This window comes from Lithobates pipiens, unplaced genomic scaffold (genome assembly GCF_037356315.1).
Source record: "Lithobates pipiens isolate NorthernLeopardFrog02 unplaced genomic scaffold, aLitPip1_a1.2 Scaffold_23, whole genome shotgun sequence".
NCBI classification, from domain to species: domain Eukaryota; kingdom Metazoa; phylum Chordata; class Amphibia; order Anura; family Ranidae; genus Lithobates; species Lithobates pipiens.
Window position 1 is genome coordinate 79,059,868 of NW_027507785.1, and position 21,303 is coordinate 79,081,170.

Below are 21,303 nucleotides of genomic sequence, written 5' to 3' on the forward strand. Positions count from 1 at the left end.
TATATGGCCAAACTGATCAATATTGAGGATCTGAGAAGATTTACATTTGCACCTCCTTTAACATATGATAGAAGTATATCTGATTGTCTGTCTGGAGAATATATACTGTCCATAGCATGATAACATCTCCCTCTTATATATATCTACCCATATATCCTTATATCTCTATTTCTTTCTTTTATCTATCTATCTATCTATCTACAGTGGTGTGAAAAAGTGTTTGCCCCCTTCCTCATTTCCTGTTCCTTTGCATGTTTGTCACACTTAAGTGTTTCGGAACATCAAACCAATTTAAACAATAGTCAAGGACAACACAAGTAAACACAAAATGCAATTTGTAAATGAAGGTGTTTATTATTAAAGGTGAAAAAAAATCCAAACCATCATGGCCCTGTGTGAAAAAGTGATTGCCCCCTAAACCTAATAACTGGTTGGGCCACCCTTAGCAGCAACAACTGCAACCAAGCGTTTGCGATAACGTGCAATGAGGCTTTTACAGCGTCCTGGAGGAATTTTGGCCCACTCATCTTTGCAGAATTGTCCTAATTCAGTTACATTAGAGGGTTTTCGAGCATGAACGGCCTTTTTAAGGTCATACCACAACATCTCAATAGGATTCAGGTCAGGACTTTGGCTAGGCCACTCCAAAGTCTTCATTTTGTTTTTCTTCAGCCATTCGGTGGTGGACTTGCTGGTGTGTTTAGGATCATTGTCCTGCTGCAGAACCCAAGTTTGTTTCAGCTTGAGTACACAAACAGATGGTCGGACATTCTCCTTCAGGATCTCTTGGTAGACAGCAGAATTCATAGTTCCTTTTATCACGGCAAGTCTTCCAGGTCCTGAAGCAGCAAAACAGCCCCAGACCATCACACTACCACCACCATATTTTACTGTTGGTATAATGTTCTTTTTATGAAATGCAGTGTTCCTTCTACGCCAGATATACTTGGACACACACCTTCCAAAGAGTTCCACTTTTGTCACATCGGTCCACAGAATGTTGTCCCAAAAGTCTTGGGGATCATCAAGATGTGTTGTGGAGAAATTGAGACGAGCTTTGATGTTCTTTTTGCTCAGCAGTGGTTTTCTCCTTGGAACTCTGCCATGCAGGCCATTTTTGCCCAGTCTTTTCCTGATGGTGGAGGCATGAACGCTGACCTTAACTGAGGCAAGTGAGGCCTGCAGTTCCTTGGACGTTGTTGTGGGGTCTTTTGTGACCTCTTGGATGAGTCGTCGCTGCGCTCTTGGGGTAATTTTGGGCTGCCGGCCACTCCTGGGAAGGTTCACCACTGTTCCATGTCTTCGCCATTTGTGGATAATGGCTCTCACTGTGGTTCGCTGGATTCCCAAAGCTTTGGAAATGGCTTTATAACCCTTTCCAGACTGATAGATCTCAATTACTTTCTTTCTCAATTGTTCCTGAATTTCTTTGGGTCTCGGCATGATGTGTAGCTTTTAAGGATCTTCTGGTGGACCTTACTGTGTCAAGCAGCTCCTATTTAAGTGATGCCTTGATTGTGAACAGGTGTGGCAATAATCAGGCCTGGGTGTGGCTAGAGAAATTGAACTCAGGTGTGGACAACCACAGTTATAGTATGTTTTAACAAGGGGGGCAATCACTTTTTCACACAGGGCCATGATGGTTTGGATTTTTTTTCACCTTTAATAATAAAGACCTTCATTTACAAATTGCATTTTGTGTTTACTTGTGTTGTCCTTGACTATTGTTTAAATTGGTTTGATGTTCCGAAACACTTAAGTGTGACAAACATGCAAAGGAACAGGAAATGAGGAAGGGGGCAAACACTTTTTCACACCACTGTATCTATCTATCTATCTATCTATCTATCTATCTATCTATCTATCTATCTATCTATCTATCTATCTGTCTGTCTGTCTGTCTGTCTGTCTGTCTGTCTGTCTGTCTAGCTATCTGTCTATCTAGCTATCTATCTATCCATTTATCTATCTATCTATCTATCTATCTATCTATCTATCTATTTATCTATCCCCTGTCTGTCAGTCTATCTATCTATCTTTCTATATGCCTATCTATCTATCTATCTATCTATCTATCTATCTATCTATCCTTTGACTATCTCTGTCTTGTCTATGTAGTTTACCTCTCCCTCAGATCTATTTATTTACCTTTCATCCACTTATCTCCCACCTCTTCTTAATATCAATTTTATCTATCTATCTATCTATCTATCTATCTATCTATCTATCTATCTATCTATCTATCTATTTATCTATCTATCCCCTGTCTGTCAGTCTATCTATCTATCCATCTGTCCCTCTATCTATCTATCTATCTATCTATCTATCCATGCCTATCCTTTGACTATCTCTGTCTATGTAGTTTACCTCTCCCTCAAATCTATTTATTTATCTACCATCTATCTATTACTATATACTTTCATCCACTCATTTCCCACCTCTTCTTAATATCAATTCTATCTATCTATCTATCTATCTATCTATCTATCTATCTATCTATCTATCTATCTGTTCTTCCATCCACTGATCTCCCACCTCTTCTTAATACCATTTTTTTTATCTATTATCTCTCCATTATTCTATCTATCTATCTATCTATCTATCTATCTATCTATCTATCTATCTATCTATCTATCTATCTCTCTTCTGACCATCTCTCTCCTGTCTCTCTCTTGTCTATGTAGTTTACCTCTCCCTCTCCATCTATCCACCAAATCTATCTATCTGTCCATCAATACATTCTTGCAAACACATTTTTCCAAAGAAAACGGTTGAGTCACATAAAATGTAATTAAAATATTCATTCATGGCCAAATCACTTCAAATAAAAAAAACAGAAAATGTTACATAATAAAATAAATTAAACCCCATAAATCCAAACCATATAAATTATACTAGCCAGCATCATCTCTCTTTTTAACCATGTCTAAAGATATTAGCAATATTACTCTCTAATGCCATTTTATTGTCATATAATCCATTCATTATTCCACTGTACATTAGATTCTTAATTTACACAAAGGTATTAAGCCCATCTGACATTTTTCTTTCATTTTACCTTTTAAAATAGAGGTTAAACCATAATATTAAAAAATGAGCTAAAGAGTTCTTTTTTTCATGTGTAAAGTTTGTTTTTGCACTTTACAAACCTGAATGAGAGCTGTTGAAGCATTGAAATAATTAATAGAAAAAGTCACATGCGGCATGGAGGTGCCTTGGGGGGGCATGGTGCCAAATCTCTTGGTGAAGAATCCAGCCATTAAAAAGTAAAGGTTTTTTTTTTTTTCACAGTGTTTTAATCTGCTGAGCCTTGAAGTTTTCTATTTCTTTAGCTCTGAACTGCAGTCCTGGAAATGTCTTTCATAGAACAAGCTGTGGAAACATTATCATGAAGTTTTCTCACATGTTTCTTTAAGTCAAAATTCCTACAGAACCCTTTTCCACAGGTCCCACAAGTAAAAGGTTTCTTGTCATTGTGCGTGTGCATGTGAAATGTTAAATTATAGACCTGATGAAAAGCCTTGTTACAGATGGTGCATTTATATTGCTTCTCTCCACTGTGGGTCAGCTTGTGATTTTTGTAATTCCCTAAAGAGAAAAAAATAAAGTGAAAGAAAATTAAAAATTGCAATTTTTTTTATTTATTTTTTTTACAGTTTCACAGCCAGCACCTTTATATACACTTTCCTGGAGGAAGCTTCATTAGGATTGAAGCCACAAGTCGCTGGAAACTTGTCAAACTTACTCTACATCAACCTAATTGAACAGGCAACTGTCAAATTAAAAAATTATAAAAAGGTCAAATTTGTGACCCGGAGAAAAGCAGAAGAAAAAAAAATTGTAGGAAATAAATGGCACATCCTTTTTCCTCTATCGTAGTTAAGGCTGCTGGTGAAATATGTTGAAGGTAATGAACCAGAATGCTGAAGGGTTACAAATAAATCCGAAAAAAATATTCATATATATATATATATATATATATATATATATATATATATATATATATATATATATATATATATATATATATGCAAAAAAAACATTGATGTACATATGATATGTATGCATATAGCATATATACATAGTGTTGATTGTGATCATTGCATGACAATTAGATTATGCAACTTGATCATAACTTTATATATATATATATATATATATATATATATATATATATATATATATATATATATATATATATTAAAATATATAAATATGTATGTGTGTGTGTGTGTGTTTATATATATATATATATATATATATATATATATATATATATATATATATACATATATATATATATATATATATATATATATATATATCATATATATATACAAAAAATATAAACATATGTGTATATTATAATTATGCATAGCATATTCACATACAGTGTTGTTTGTGATCATTGCAGAAAAATTATATTGCGCCATTTGGTAATAACCTTATCACAACTGCAATTTCCAAACAAAATGGACAGATTGCTAAGAAAAAGTAAAAAAAAAACCACACACACTGCATTATTAACAAAAGAAAAAAAAAGAAAAAATGAATAAAAAAACTCAATGTAATAATAGAAACCTATAATAAATACAGTGAAATAATTTGGATACAGTCAGACAATTTTGGAGAAATACCTTTTTGGTGAAATCCTTTGCCACAGAATTCGCACACAAACGGTTTATACCCCGCATGGATTCTGATATGGGTGTTTAAAGTGGAACTTCTGTTAAACGCTTTGCCACATTGATTGCACTTGTGAGGTTTCTCCTACGAAAAAAAAAAAAAAAATCGGGACGATTGGTCGTCTGTGTGTAGCTGAGATCATTTGAAGGCTATACTGGGAATGTAATGACTTATTACCTGCGTGTGGATGATCTTGTGTCTGCACAGGGTGCTGGCTTGTCTGAATCCCTTGCCACAAACTTTGCACACAAATGGTCTGGCCCCGGTGTGTACTGGCATATGCCTGGTGAGGTTATAATGGGCATTGAAGACCTGGTATGGGAAAATTGAAAATAAAGCTTAAGTAAAAATATCCAAGAACTTTTAAGAACATGCACGATATGAGAAAAGAAAATAATATATATATATATATATATATATATATATATATATATATATATATATATATATATATATATATATATATATATATATATATATATATGTGTATATATATAATTTTAAGTGGCTTCCTGACCTATTTAAGCTTATATTATTAGGCTTACAGTCCCTTTTATTTCATGCTGTGAAACCATTACATTCTGTATTTGAAAATCATTATTGCAGCTCAGTAGGGGAGCTATTTGCAATTATGTTATCATTCAGATTCTCTGCTAAAAAAAACTGGCAAAGTGCATGAGCTTCTACATGGCAGAGGAATGCTGGTACTTGCAGTGCCACATAGGCTGACATCTACTAGTTCGACAGAATCTCCCTATCTGAACTAGTGAACCAGAGTCTGAAAGGCTCCATGCACACTGGGCTGAAAAAAAAACGTCTGTTCTCTTGGGAGAAAAATGCTCATATAGAGCATTTTTTGTACAAAGTCTAGACAAGTTTAGGAGTTTTAAGTTTTTTTCTGCCAGTAAGCTCCAATCAGAAACGTGATCCAGAAGGCTCCATGCACACTGGTTTAAAAACGTTGCTTCTACAGCTTTGTGTTTTGCCTGTAGAAGCAATTCAATGTTATCCTACATGTCCAGGCACATTAGGACGTTTACAGGCATATTTTGAGATCAACCTTTAGAAGCAGGAAAAAAAAAAAACCCTTCTCATTGAGTTTTCTGATTGGAGCTCACTGACAGAAAAAGTAAAACTCTCCTAAAGTTGTCTAAACTTTGTACAAAAAATGCTCTATATGAACATTTTTTTACTCCAAAGAGAACAGATTTTTTTTTTAAGCCCTGTGTGCATGGAGCCAAAGGGTTTTTATTTCTGCCACAGACTATTGTAGACGCAATTATTTTTTTTTAAGCCAAAGTGCAGCTAGATGTGTTATCATGTATTATTATATGATCATTCATTTAGCAAACGTGTATGTTCATTTTATAATGGTGAGATGTTATTTTACTATATTAAAGGCAGCTCAATATTATATTTTATGTTGTTGCTGTAACATTATGTATCACTAGTATGTGCAGTGTGTTTACAATCACACATATTATATAAAAAAAAATGTTTTTACAATATATATATATATATATATATATATATATATATATATATTATTAATATCATATTAATAATATTGTTATTACTATATTATTATTAATATAATATTATTATAATATTATTTATATATATATATATATATATATATATATATATATATATATATATATATATATATATATATATATATATATATATATATTATAATAATAATATTATAATTACACTGTACTGTGCAAATGCTCTCATAGTCAAGTTGTATACTGTTATATACAACACTACACTTGTATTGTAGTAAAGCAAATACGATATATTATTCTGTTATATATGCTACACTGTATACAAATAGACCTACATAGTAGTAAAGTGGAATAATACAATACTGTATTGTTATGTATACAACACACTACTAGAAGTAAAGTGATACAAGACTATTTCATATTGTAAACTATATACAAATGTATTCCTATAGTAGTACACAATACAGTATTATATTTCATTATAAAATATATTATATTACATAATATTATGTTATAGTATATTATTCTACAATGTGTATACAAACATTCATTTAGTATTAAAGTACAATACTTTATTTAAAGTGTCATATATATATAATACTATATAAATACGAGTATGTGGTAAAGTAATATATAAAATACTAAATGAAACTCTATATAAAACAATCTATACAAGTACGCTTTGTATTATACAATCCTATATTAAACTGTTCTATATTAGAATACGATCTGCAAACACACTCATATAATACAATGCTAAGTTAAACTCTGTGTACAACTCTATATTAAAATACTCTCTTGTAATAGTAATGATGTAGTATATAATCCTATAATAAAGTGTTCTATATAGAAAACGATCTACAAATACACTCATGTATTATATGTATGCTATACTAAATTAAACTCCATGTTCAAATACACTCCGTTAGTAAAGTACTATTTTACAGTTTTATATTACAGATTACATTTATATACTATTAAAGTATTAATCTCTATGTACAACTCTTTATACAATTACATTCCTATAGTAGCGTAGTATTTTAAAAGCCTATATTAAGATGCTCTATAGTAAAAAAGTATTATACAATCCTACATTAAGGTGTTCTATAGTGGAGTAGTATTTTACAATCCTCTATTAAAGTGTTCTATATAGAGTACGCTCTACAAATACATTTAAATAGTAGAATGAATCTCTATGTACAGCTCTTCATACAAATACACTCCTATAGCAGAGTAGTATTATACAATCCTATATTAAAGTGTTCATAGTTAAGTAGTATTATACAATCCTATATTAAGGTGTTCTATAGTAAAGTAGTATTATTTAATCCTATATTAAGGTGTTCTATATTATACACTTCTATATTAAGGTGTTCTAGGTAGTAGTGTTATACAATCCTATATTAAGGTGTTCTATAGTGAAGTAGTATTATACGTTCCTATATTAAAGTGTTCGGTGTGTACAACAAATATGCTCATAGTAATTGAATTGTTACCTGCCCAATTCTGTATACAATTCTTATATATGATTGTATAATAAGCTAGCATAATTATTAGTGTGCTATATAAACCATACATATTATATCAATGCTATACAACCCACACAAGACATAAATCACATAATAGCGGTAAGATAAATTATGTAATTTAAGATAAACTATCAACAATGATGTTATGTTATATATGGTATATATGTCATAATATTGTATCCTGTATTATAATTGAATAATAAACGATGCCAGCAGCGCCCCCTGCCATCACATACTCTGAGCTCTCCTTACCTTGCCGCACACTTCACAGGTGAAGATTTTGGGTTTGCCATCTAAAGGGTTGGAACCAAGTTTGGGGTGGCTTTTAGGGTTCCTGTCCACAGTGTTCTCTTTCATCACCTGGTCCAACTGGCCAGGCAGCCTCTCCTTGTGAGGGTACTGGGCCATGGGGAATTTTTCTGGGGACAGTCCGGAGAGCTTGGCATTTTCCAGAAGGTAGAGTTTATGGTGGGCGCTGAGAGACGCCTGGGACTGAGCGTTCAGGACGCTGGAAGGGATGAAGAGGTCAGAGGGGCTGTAGGTAGAGTCCAGGTAGTTGAAGTAGTAGAGGGGGGCATTAGTGCCTGGTATGCCCACCGCCTGGTTGATGACCTGAGGTTTGATCACCCTGCTGTTGGCCACCACAGATTGTCCCAGGGTTAGGTCGTTCTTGCAGCACATGGCACAGTTGGGTTTGCACAAGCCGGGGGAGCCGCACACTGGAGACCTCATGGTGCTCTTCCAGATCTCCGGGTAGTTAAGTAGGGACTTGGGGTGGACATCATAGCCCAGGGACTGCACGGGGATCATGCATGGGATGGGGGAGCACAAGTTCAGCAGCTTCTTGGCGTCGGCGTCGGCCAGCGCTCGGCTGTGGTCGAGGAAGGCAGGTCTGGGCTCCGACGACTTGGCCATGATCCTCTCTATGGAGAAGGCCAGGCTCTTGGGGGTGCTGGACGCCCCGGTTCTCCCTTCCAGGCAGGTGGGTAGGACTGGCTCCAAGGTAGCCGAGCTGGCCATGGCTGGGGACTTCTTGCTCTTCCGCAGCAGCAGCCAACTGGAAGTCACCCGGCTCTTCTCTGCATTCCACAAGACACAAATCAATTTAATAAGCAACTTGCTCATGTCATGTCACCTATTTACATTCAAATGAACAACCCCCCCCCCCCCCACCCTAAAGAACAATGTCACCCAGGGGTACCAGATTAATGCTCATTAAGCAGTAACTAGGCTAGGTAAGATGTTAGTAAATGCCAGGCAGCCCAGGATCCTCCATCCAGGCAGCTCACTTACCTCTAGCAGGAGCATGGAGAGGGGCTGCACTGCAGAGACCCTGTCACATTTTCCTAGCTAAGCTTCTTCAGCAGCAGCGTGGGATCCGGGCTTTTTACACTTTTCTGACATCACATGAAGTCACAGCAGTCACTCCAAGAAGAATGACATGTGCAATCCACCGGGGCAGGACAAGTCCACCTACCCCCAGCTCTGATTAATGGAGGGGAGAGCTGGACACACACACACACTCACACACACACACACATACACTCATTAAACTCACCGCACATAAAGTTTAATGTGGAGGACTGCAACTGATCTGGAGCCCCTCACTCTATGAAAAGACTCCTGGATGATGATGATGATGATGATGATGCTTCCTTCATTGGAAGGCTGGGCTGCTCACTCATTTATCCTGGGACTAATGGCATTGGCAGCACACCTAGCAGAGGATTATATTTATTACATGGTAAAGAAAGCATCTGTGATCCCTTACAAACACTCCAGTAGAAAGATAGGACAAGCCTGACATATCTTTCTTTCTTTCTTTCTTTCTTTCAGTTATATCTTCCTCACTGCAACTGTAAGGCTATATACCTATAAAAAATCATCTTGGAAATTAAGAATGATTTTCTTTCTTTCTTTCTTTCTTTCTTTCTTTCTTTCTTTCTTTCTTTCTTTCTTTCTTTCTTTCTTTCTTTCTTTCTTTCTTTCGCTCATCATCTATCTGTCTATATATGTATCATTTGTAGTTTACCTCTCTCTCTCTCTTTCTTTTTTCCTTTACTGTAGATGTATCATTCAGTTATATCTTTCTCACTGTATCTTCTACATTAACAACGATACTCATTCTCTTTCTTTCTGTCTGTCTGTCTGTCTGTCTGTCTGTCTATCTATCTATCTATCTATCTATCTATCTATCTATCTATCTATCTATCTATCTATCTATCTATCTATCTATCTATCTATCTCTTTCTCTCTCTTGTCTATGTAGTTTACCTCTCCCTCAAATCTTTCTTTCTTTCTTTCTTTCTTTCTTTCTTTCTTTCTTTCTTTCTTTCTTTCTTTCTTTCTTTCTTTCTTTCTTTCTTTCTTTCTTTCTTTCTTTCTTTCTTTCTTTCTTTCTTTCTTTCTCTCTCTCTCCCTTTCTTTCTATCTATCTATCTATCTATCTATCTATCTATCTATCTATCTATCTATCTATCTATCTATCTATCTCCCCCTCAAATCTTTCTTTCCATCCCTCCACTCATCTTCCACCTCTTCCCCAACTAACTTTCTTTCTCCCTCATTATTTTATATATATATATATATATATATATATATATATATATATATATATATATATATATATATATATATATATATATATATATATATATATATATATACACATATCCCTTAACTATGTAAACGATATACTTATGCAAATACCTTCAACATGGAAAAGGACTGATACCCTAATATTATAAGAAATATATATTTATTATAGGTTTTCTTCTGCATATATAATAACACAAATTCAAATATATTTCTTAATAATTAAATACATATTTTCGAGACGCCTTGCCTCCCTAATATTTCCTGTTTTTTTTTTTTTTTTTACAATGATAATAGGAATATATTTTCTACAGTGGGAAGAGCAGGTAGATGGGAAGAATGATAATTCTAATAGAGATCTCATGTATTTTGCATGTTCTTGCCTACAAAGCACAGGGCAGCCTCCTCTCCGAATAGATCTGGCTCTGTTCAGCCTGAAATAAGGGTCACTTTCTATTCTGCATGTGTGATCAGGGTGACACCAGGCACCTCAAGTGTATAACGATCCCCTATCAATGCGTTATCACGTTAACGTTCAGTATCAGGCTCGAATTACACTCCAAATAATTGAATATTTGTAGGGTTCGTCTAATAAGAGGTGCTGGAAGGAGAAGATGCCAGAAAAAAAAATTGAACCGACTGTGCCTGAGATGTATGGGGGTTTGTATAATTGAGAAATGACCCATTTCCACCTGTTTAACAAGCAGATTGAAAATAGCAGCCCCTCTCTCTCTGGATCTGATTAAACGTTCTTTCCTATTGAAGGGAAAGCAATTTTCAAACGTGATTCATAGAGCTGGATTCTGCACTCCTTTCACTTGCAGCCACTAAGGCTCTGCATGGGAGCAGGTTTTGTGCTGCCAATAAAATAGAGGAGGATTATCAAAGGGGTGTGTGTGAAGGGGGGGCAGCCTGGCTAGGGGTGACAGAGGCAATGAAAAGGCCCCCTTTTAAAACAGGACTAAGTTTGCAGGAATTCACTCCGTTTTTTTCTTTAATCTTTAATGCCCTGCTACAATGACACAGCCCCCCTTCCTCCTCTACAATACAGCTACTGATGTTTTCAGCACATCTTACCTACTCTGTATACACAACACTCTAGACTTTTTTATGGTCCTGCTCAATCACTGGCTAGTTCTGTATCTTAGTCCTGAAGGATCTTGCTCCAGTTCTTGAAGCCAGATCTTTTTTTTTTTTTTTGGGGGGGGGGTCACTCAGCCAGGAACTTTAGTCTTAAATCTTAGGAATCTTGCAGTACTTAAAATTCCTTACAGAACTTCTTTTTTTTTGCTGAGTCGTAGGGATCATGCTCTAGTTCCTCAAATACATTTTCTCCAGATCCAGATAGTGAGCCCTCCTCCAATTATTTTTGGTATATTTTGTATGTAGTGTTGAGTCTTGTGATATTGTTACACTTCCTAAAATTTCCTAATTTTTTTTGTGTTTTCATTTAGTATTGAGTTTAGGAATGGGAATTAAGTTTTGAGTCTAGTTCAGGGATCTTGCTCCAGTTCTTCAAATTTCCTCAGGTCCAGGTATTGAAACCTCCTCCAGATCTGTTTGGGAGATTTTTATCTAGTGCTGAGTTTCAGTGATACTGTTACACTTCTAAAAATGTTCTAATTTTTTTTTGTGTTTTCATTTAGTAATGGGAATTTAGTGTTGAGTCTAGTTTAGGGATCTTGCTCATGTTCTTCAAATTTCCCCCAGATCCAGGTATTGAAACCTCCTCCAGATCTTTTTTTGGGAGATTTTTATTTAGTGCTGAGTCTTAGTGATATTGCTACACATTTTTAAATATGTATATACATATTTTTGTGTTTTCGTTTAGTATTGAGTTTAGGAATGGTAGTGTTGAGTTTAGTTCAGAGATCTTTCTCCAGTGCTTCAAATTTCCTCCAGATCCAGGTATTGAAACCTCCCCCAGATCTTTTTGGGAGATTTTTAGTGCTGAGTCTATTGTTACACTTCTTCAAAATTCCTCTATATCTTTTTTGTGTTTTCATTTAGTATTAACTATTAAGTCTAGAAATGTAAATTTAGTGTTGAGTCTAGTTCAGGGATCTTGCTCCAGTTCTTAAAATGTATTCCAGATCCAAGTACTGAACCCCCCCCCCCCCCCCATATCATTTTGGGAAATGTTTATTTAGTGCTGAGTGCTATTGGTACACTTCTTAAAATTTCCTCTATATCTTTTTTTGTGTTTTCATTTTATGTTGAGTCTAGGGATGGGGGTAGCCCTGAGTCGTAGGGATCTCTCTCCAGTTCTTGAAAACCTCCCTCAGATCTATTTTTAATTTAGGGATCTTGCACCGGTTCTCCAAATATCTTCCAGATATTTTTTATATATTTGGGGGTTAGAGATTTTGCTCCAGCTCTTCAAATCCCCTCCAGATCTTTATTTATTTAGTGCTGATTCTTATATATCTCCTCAAGATCTCTTTTGGGGCTTTATAGTCTTGGATCCAGTCCTTTAATTTTCTTCCAGATCTGTTTGGTTGTAGTTGCTTTCATATTGACGGGGTCTTTTTACACCTTACATTTGGAGAGCTGAAGATTTAATAAAGTGGATCTAATAATGGAAAAAATATATGACAGTTTTACATGAATTGCCTAATTTGTCAGGATTGCCAGTAAACCCAATCACTAAAGAAACAAATGTAATTTTTAGAAGTTGATTTCGATTCATTTAAATCTTCAGATGTAATTAAAATAATACCCGGTGATCCAATGGTGAAGGCCCTTGTTTCCTGTACTTCAGGTCATTAATGGGGGTGACAACTGTCAGTCAGCTGTGCTCCTGCATTGTCCTGCATTGTCACCCTGTCATCACATGTACCCCTGATGGAGACAAGTCACCATGGCTGGATCGCTGACGTTTTGTAAAACACCAACACAGTTTTGTACCTTTCTTGCAACAAAGTTATTTATTTTACCGTTAATAAAAGTTTAATCGTTACATTGTTATTTATTGATTTTTTCAGCAGCAAACGTTACAAAAAACGTTACAAATGACACAATATTGTTGATGAAAACCATGAAAATGATAACTATGGAATACATATCCCACACAAGGACAGGGAGCCAGGAACTGATTGCAAAATGTTATTGCTGTGATTTGATGTAAAACATACTTAAAATATACAAACAAAAAAAAAAGTAAGATATATTTAAAGGAAAAGTAAACTTGTGTTGAAATGTCACTTTACACTTGATGTGATTGTTTGAAATCATTATCGACGAAGCCCATTCTATATATAGACACACACTCACACAATGACGATCGTCTTACAGCATCGCATACATGGAACTATACAGAGACGCCTACACTCTGATTTGGAATTCAGACAAGCGCAAGGGGAATGTGATTAGCATTTTTTATTTAGGTGGATGGGATATAAATACTGAAGGACACACTGTATAAGATGCATATACATGATGTAAATAAATATGGCATGTGATAAGAATGAAAAAGAAAGAAAAAAAGAAAGAAAGGTATATTTGCATAAGTATTTCGTTTTATAGTTAAGAGGGAGTAGTGAAGATTTAACTGAATGACTGTGGTATGTTCTTAATACCTGACTACATTTATATAAAAAAGACTGTGTGTGTGTTGTGGAAAGAAAGAAAGAAAGAAAGAAAGAAAGAAAGAAAGAAAGAAAGAAAGAAAGAAAGAAAGAAAGAAAATGAGTATGGTTGTTAATGTAGAAGATACAGTGAGAAAGATATAACTGAATGATACATCTACAGTAAAGGAAAAAAGAAAGAGAGAGAGGTAAACTACAAATGATACATGGATAGACAGATAGATGATGAGTGGAAGAAAGAAAGAAAGAAAGAAAGAAAGAAAGAAAGAAAGAGATAAATCAAATGGATAATGACACATATATAGAGTTTAGAAAGATGATGGGTAGAGCAATACAGGAAAGAAAGAGAGACATATATTTACAGAAGTAAAGTTGGAAAGAAAGAAAGAAAGAAAGAAAGAAAGAAAGAAAGAAAGAAAGAAAGAAAGAAAGAAAGAATAATAATGTGGAAGAGAACTTTTTATAGCTATATAACCTAGTTAGTGAGGAAGACATAACTGAATTACTTACTACATCTACATGTGTGTTTGTAAATGAAAAAATAAATAGAGAGAGAGGTAAACTATAAATGGACACCTAGATAGACAGATATATGGAGAGAGGAAGGAAGGAAGAATTAGAGATGAGATAGATAGATAGATAGATAGATAGATAGATAGATAGATAGATAGATAGATGGATAGATAGATAAAATTGATATTAAGAAGAGGTGGGAGATGAAAGAGTATATATTAAAAAATAGATAGTAGATAGATAAATTAATAGATTTGAGGGAGAGGTAAATTGCATAGACAAGAGAGACACAGGAGAGAAATGGTCAGAAGATAGAAAAACAGATAGATAGATAGATATATAAATAGATAGATACAATAGGTATTAAGAAGAGGTGGGAGATGGGTAGATGGGAGGATAGAGAGATAGATAGAGAGAGAGAAAGAAAGAAAGAAAAAAAGAAAGAAAGAAAGAAAATGCAATTGTTAATGTTGAAGATACATTATATATATATATATATATATATATATATATATATATATATATATATATATATATATATATATATATATATATATATATATATATATATGTATATAGGTACAGTGAAGAAGATATAACTGAATGACTACATCAACATCAATAAAAGTATTGGTGTGTGTGTGCGCATGTTGAAAGAAAGAGAGAGAGAGATAAACTATAAATGGATACATAGATAGACTGATCCATGGAGAGAGAAAGAAAGAAAGAATAGATATTAAGGAGAGGTGGGAAATTAGTGGATGGAAGGATAGAGAGAAAGAAAGGATAGATAGATAGATAGATAGATAGATAGATAGATAGATAGATAGATAGATAGATAGATAGATAGATAGATAGATAGTAAAAATCGATATTAAGAACATGTGGGAAATTAGTGGATGGAAGGCTAAAGAGAAAGAAAGAATAGATAGATAGATAGATAGATAGATAGATAGATAGATAGATAGATAGATAGATAACAGCAGATAGACAAATAGATAGACAGATAGATATATACACTGAGCAAAATTATAAACGCAACACTTTTGTGTTTGCCCCTATTTATCATGAGCTGAACTCAAAGATGTATGACTTTTTCTATGTACACAAAAGGCCTATTTCTCTCAAATATTCAATGTCAATGTTGTGGATTGAGTGGCCCATGGTGGTGGTGGGGCGATGGTATGGGCAGGTGTATGCTATAGACAACAAACACAGGTACATTTTATTGATGGTATTTTGAATGCACAGAGATACTGTGATGAGATCCTGAGGCCCATTGTTGTGCCATTCATCCACGGCCATCACCTCATGTTGCAGCATGATAATGCACAGCCTCATGTTGCAAGGATCTGTACACAATCCCTGGAAGCTGAAAACATCCCAGTTCTTGTATGACCAGCATACCCACCAGACATGTCACCCATTGAGCATTTTTTGGGATGCTCTGGATCGGCGTATACGACAGCGTGTTCCAGTTCCTGCCAATATCCAGCAACTTCGCACAGCCATTGGAGAGGAATGGACCAACATTCCACAGGCCACAATCAACAACCTGCTCAACTGTATGTGAAGGAGATGTGCTGCACTGCGAGAGCAAATGGTGGTCACACCAGATACTGACTGATTTCCGGATCCCCCCCCCCCAATACAGTAAAACTCCACATTTTAAAGTGGCCTTTTATTGTGGCCAGCCTGAGGAACACCTGTGCAATAATCATGCTGTCTAATCAGCATCTTGATATGCCACACCTATGAGGTGGATGGATTATCTTGGCAAAGGAGAAGTGCTCACCAACACAGATTTGTGAACAATATTTGAGAGAAATAGGCCTTTTGTGTACATTGAAAAAGTCGTATATCTTTGTGTACAGCTCATGATAAATAGGGGAAAACCCAAAAGTTTATAATTTTGCTCAGTGTAGATAGATAGATAGATAGGCAGCTAAATAGATACATTTGAAACAGATATATAGATTTTTAATAGACATAGATATTTTCACAAAAATAATATATTGTGAACATAAGCACCTAGTGTGTCTATAAATAAATGATGATAGCTGACTTCACCAATAAAAGTCTATACAATCTCACACAATTCTCACACTCTTTCAGATCAAACATTTGTAGAATATTCAGCAGATCCATGCACCCATTCAGACTGCATGGGGAGATTTAAAACTGGTGCACACAGACGAATCCGGTGCAGCTGTACATAGCAACCAATCAGCTTCTAGGTTTAGCCCCCATTCACACCAGTGCGAATTGTCATGTGATTTTACAGGTCCAAATCACATGACTATTATCGGCAATGGAACTGTTCAAATCGGTGCAATGCTGACCTTGTGGTGTCGCACCGATTTGAAAAAAAGCTCCTGCACTATTTTTGGCGATTTCAGGTGCGACTTGCATATACATCTGTGCATGAAGTCACACAGATGCCAGCCAAGTTGCACCTGAAGTCACACTGACATGTGGCTGTGAAATCTGCGATTTCAAGTGAAGTCACACAATTTCAAACCTGCATTGAGTGTGAATAGGGGCTTATTGTCAAAGCTTAATTGAACAAGCTGAAGTTAGAAACTAATTGGTTACTTTGCACAGCTGCACAGGATTCTGTGTGCTCCAGTTTTAGTAAATCCCCCTTACGTGTTATTAGTTATTTAGTGGCAAACATCTTGTATTGATCCTCTTCTATGTACAATGTGAATTCTTATTTCATTAATTTACAGTTGCATATATTGGAAATATGGATACCTGTATATGGGGTTGTAATTCGGAGTGTAATAGATTTAGCAGACATTTATATTCCACTCAGTTATTTTTCAAACAAAAGTGTTTCCAGGTTAAAGAGGAAGTAAACCCCCTCTTTGTTTCCCTGCAAAGGTAAAGCATAATGGGCTACTATGCATCACATAGTAGCCCATTATGTGTCACTTACCTGACACAGGAGCCATCAATGTCCCCGCTGTCCCCCCTTCCACGGAGTATCCATCTTCTTTCCGGATAACGTGGCTCCGGCGCTGTGATTGGCCAGGGCCGTGATGACATCAATCCCACGCATGCGCACGGGAGCCGCCACTAATGGCATATCGCCATTAACAGCGGCATGCTCAGTGCACCTGCATAGACAGCACCGTAAATATCTCCTAAACCATGTAGGTTTAGGAAATATTTATTGGACCTACAGGTAATCCTTAATCTAGGCTTACCTGTAGGTCAAAGTGGTCTGTAAGGGTTTACAACCACTTTAATTCATCCATTACATGATTACATAGTTACATAGTTAGTCAGGTTGAAAAAATACACAAGTCCATCTAGTTCAACCATAAATAAATAAATAAATAAAATCAAAAATATAATACACTCCCATATATACGCAATCCTATACACACAGTTGATCCAGAGGAAGGCGAACCCCCCCCCCCCCCCCCAGAAAAGCAGGATCCAATTTGCTACAGCAGAGGAAAAAATTCCTTCCTGATCCCAGAGGGGCAATCAGATTTTCCCTGGATCATCTCTACCTTTAAATTGTCCACATCCATTAGTTCATTCCTGAAAAAATAAAAACACTTCTGTAGTGCTAAGAATAGGGAACCTATGGAAACATCCATCCTCCTTACTATGGAGACCTTGTTTCTATCCACCAGACTTCATTCTATATCCTAAAGCACAACTCCAGCTACACAATGTTATACCTGCCAATTGTTTCTAATTCTGTTCAGCTGCTTTTATGGTTCCCTCACCCCCCCCCCCCCCCAACACAATACAGGGTCATAGAGTGACACCACTATTCAGAGCCTTTATCTTATACCGATCAGCCACAACATTATGGTTGCTGACAGGTAATGTGAAGAACATTGACTATTTTGTCAATTGATTATTTTTGTGAGTGGGATATATTAGGCAGTGAACATGTTATCTCTGAAGTTGATGAGTTGAAAGTAGAAAAAATGTCAAAGCATACAGAATTGAATGAAATTGACAAGGACCAAATTGTGATGGCTAGATAATTGGGCCAAATAAATTCCAAAACTGAAGTTCTTGTGGAATGTTCCCAGTCTGCAGTGGTCAGGACTCAGGACCTATCAAAAGTGGTCAAATGAAGGAAAAAAACTGCAAAGCGGTCAAGGCTTATTGATGCATGTGGGAAGAAAAGGCTGGCCAGTGTAATCTGATCCTATAGAAGAGCTACTGTAGCTCAAATTGCTGAAAATGTAATTCTGGTTCCGATAGAAAGGTGTCAGAACATACAGTGCATTGCAGTTTGTTGCATGCAGGGCTGTTTGGCCACAGACCAATCAGTGTGCCCGTGCTGACCCATGTCCACAGCCAAAAGTGCCTACAGTGGGCATGTGAGGATCAGAATTGGACCACGGAACAATAGATGCAGGTGTCTTTGAGATGTTGATTTGGCCTCCAAATTCTCCAAATCTCAACCCAATCACGCATCTGTGGAATGTGCTGGAAAAACAAGTTGATTCAAAGAGACTGCACCTCGGAATTTACAGGACTTAAAGGATCTGCTACTGACAGTTTGGTGCCAGATATCACAGCATACCTTTAAAGCAGTGGTGGTTGGTGGTAATCTTTTTTTTGGGGAGGTAGCAAACAGTGCACCCGCCACCCCCTGGGGTTGAGTTGGTGCACTTACCTCAACCACGGACGGCTTCCCTGACTCTCCTCCATGGGCATCACAAGCGGGCATCTCCTTCCCCTGCTTGGCAGCTTCCGTCTCCTCCCTCCTCCTAGGTAGCCTCCCCAGAACGCTTCTCCTTTCGACCAATCGGGATACACATCTCACACCCGCGCTTCCTGATTAGCAGAAAGGCAAATCAGTGTTAGAATAGCGAATGTTCATTTGCTATTCTAACACACCTGGATGGGCTCTGAGCACAATATTCTATGTCTGGAGTCCAACTTATTTTTAAACCTCTGGTTCTAATCAGGTGCTTCAAAATCACCCCCCACTGCTGTAATTCATGCGCCCTGTGTCCTAAAAGGGGTCAGACACATGAATAGGGGGTGGCAGTGGTGCTGGAAAGGGGAGGCGGCACCCGTGCCCCCCTAATGGACTGGTCGCCCCTGCTTCAAAGGTCTCGTAGAATCCATGAATCAGGGTTTTTTGGCAGCAAAAGGGGACCTACTCAACATTAGCTAGGCAGTTATGTTATGGTGGGTGGTCATAATGGTGTACATTGTCTGTCAGTGCCTTTGCCCCCTTCAAATTGGTGGTCACTGTCTGTGCCTCCTTTGTATTGGTGACCATTGTCTGTGCACCTCGTCTATTTGGTATAGCAGCAGAAAAGTAGAAAATAAATGGGACTTTGAGTGAGGCAAGTCACTTGAATGCATACCTTAATCAAATTATTTAATAAAATTATATATTAATAAATAATAATCAAACAATAGAGAGTGTCAATCTAACAGGACACCATTCACTATATTACACTTGTAAAAATATATATTTATTAAACAGAGTAAGGTAAAACATAATCAGCATGACACTTACATGAAAACACTCATCCATTCATATAAATACAATGTATATAAATCAATTGCTCATGGTGAGCCAAACTTGTCAAAGCATCAGTTCAATGTAACTCATGTAACTCGATGCATGGCTTATACCAATCATCAGGAGTAAATGCTCTGAAATTAAATCAAAAATAACTATGAATATATAGGATATGCTTTAGATGGAGAAATCCTCTCAAAATAAAGGTGTGTAACTTACAATGCAGCCCACTGGTGGCGCCTAACCTTAAATCCAAGGGAATACCACCTCCTGGCTGTCACTTTCCATGGCCTCCTCCTGGCTGAGACTTTCCTATGTATGAAAAAGGGACATAGTTTTAGTTTATAGTTCCTCAATCGTACACAATTTTCAGCTCATGACTGTTGCAAATTAAATGTTCAAGAAATAGAAAAGACTATCATTCTGAACCCAGAATTTTTCATACTTGTCCCAATCAATTGTGGCTACTACTGTGGCTACTATGTAAAACACTTTGTAAAAACAGAAATTAATGATCAATAATAACATCTAGTTAACATCATTAATTATTTGACTAGAAATATGTAGAACAATGCTATACCTGACTCAAGCTGGGCTCCTCTACTTCTTCCTGGCTGGAAGGCCCAGGTTGGACGTCGGAAGTCTCAGCTGAGGTGGAAGGAAGCCTTGAAGGAAGTTTGGAGAGTGCTGGCCTGGGTTCAGTCTGGCCTGCCAGAAAATGCAGTCTGTCATAGTACCACAGCCTGGATACATAAACGTCATCTGCTGGAGCTCCTGATCTCTGGGAATCCTGGACCATTATAAGTGCTACTCATGCCACCAATTAGGGCCTTCAAATAGGGGATGTCTGCCTTGGGGATCACCGGCTTCTCAAATTCCAGCAATTGATCCAGCGCTGGCTTTCTCTTTGGTGTATTGCTATAAAAGTGGTGGTTTACCTGCCACAGACAGGGCAGCTCCCTGCACATAGCAATGAATATGGGGATAAAGTCCTCATCATTGAATAGCTCCATTTTCTCTGCAAGATACAACACAAGACAAACCCTAATAACAGGCTAAACTCTCCTAATCTTGTCCCAATATAGGCCTCAATCTAGAAGCAGTATAGGCCACTGATGCACCAAGTTCAAATTGTACCTTCGTTGTAATGATCAGCGCTTCCGATACTCCTTCCTCCGGTCACAGATTGTACGTACGACACACACATGTTACGCTTTATATACACTGCGCATGTGTGACACTCCGCCCGCCCCTGAACTTCTTTCTAGTATATTCCCTGCCCCTTGTCTTTCTGCGCAGGAGGAGGAGGAGGAGATTTAAGGCCTCTAATATGGCCTTTATAAAGATGGTGGAGACGGTGGACA

At 36.6% G+C, this 21,303-nt stretch overlaps 1 protein-coding gene across 2 annotated transcripts; it reads right to left on the reverse strand.

Moving 5' to 3' along the window:
- Positions 1–2,783: 2,783 nt before the first annotated feature.
- On the reverse strand, positions 2,784–9,449 carry FEZF2 (FEZ family zinc finger 2). 2 transcript variants are annotated; one of them, XM_077451909.1, is made up of 5 exons: positions 9,285–9,449; positions 7,979–8,805; positions 4,864–4,998; positions 4,638–4,770; positions 2,784–3,588 (listed from the first exon to the last, which is right to left on the reverse strand). In XM_077451909.1, exons 1-5 carry the CDS (start codon positions 9,289–9,291, stop codon positions 3,329–3,331), a joined length of 1,362 nt encoding a protein of 453 aa, XP_077308035.1. In that variant the 5' UTR covers positions 9,292–9,449; the 3' UTR covers positions 2,784–3,328. The 2 variants fall into 2 exon arrangements, with proteins under 2 accessions (XP_077308035.1, XP_077308036.1); XM_077451910.1 differs by lacking the exon at positions 9,285–9,449 and adding an exon at positions 9,020–9,277.
- Between the last annotated feature and the right edge of the window lie 11,854 nt (positions 9,450–21,303).

Bases quoted from the DNA above. Each gene is read 5' to 3' on its own strand.
- FEZF2 (XM_077451909.1), bottom strand. The intron at 4,999-7,978 runs GTAAGGAGAGCT...TTCCCATACCAG, and splicing joins CCTGTGAAGTGTGCGGCAAG to GTCTTCAATGCCCATTATAA. The intron at 4,771-4,863 runs GTAATAAGTCAT...TTTTTTTCGTAG, and splicing joins ACAAGATCATCCACACGCAG to GAGAAACCTCACAAGTGCAA.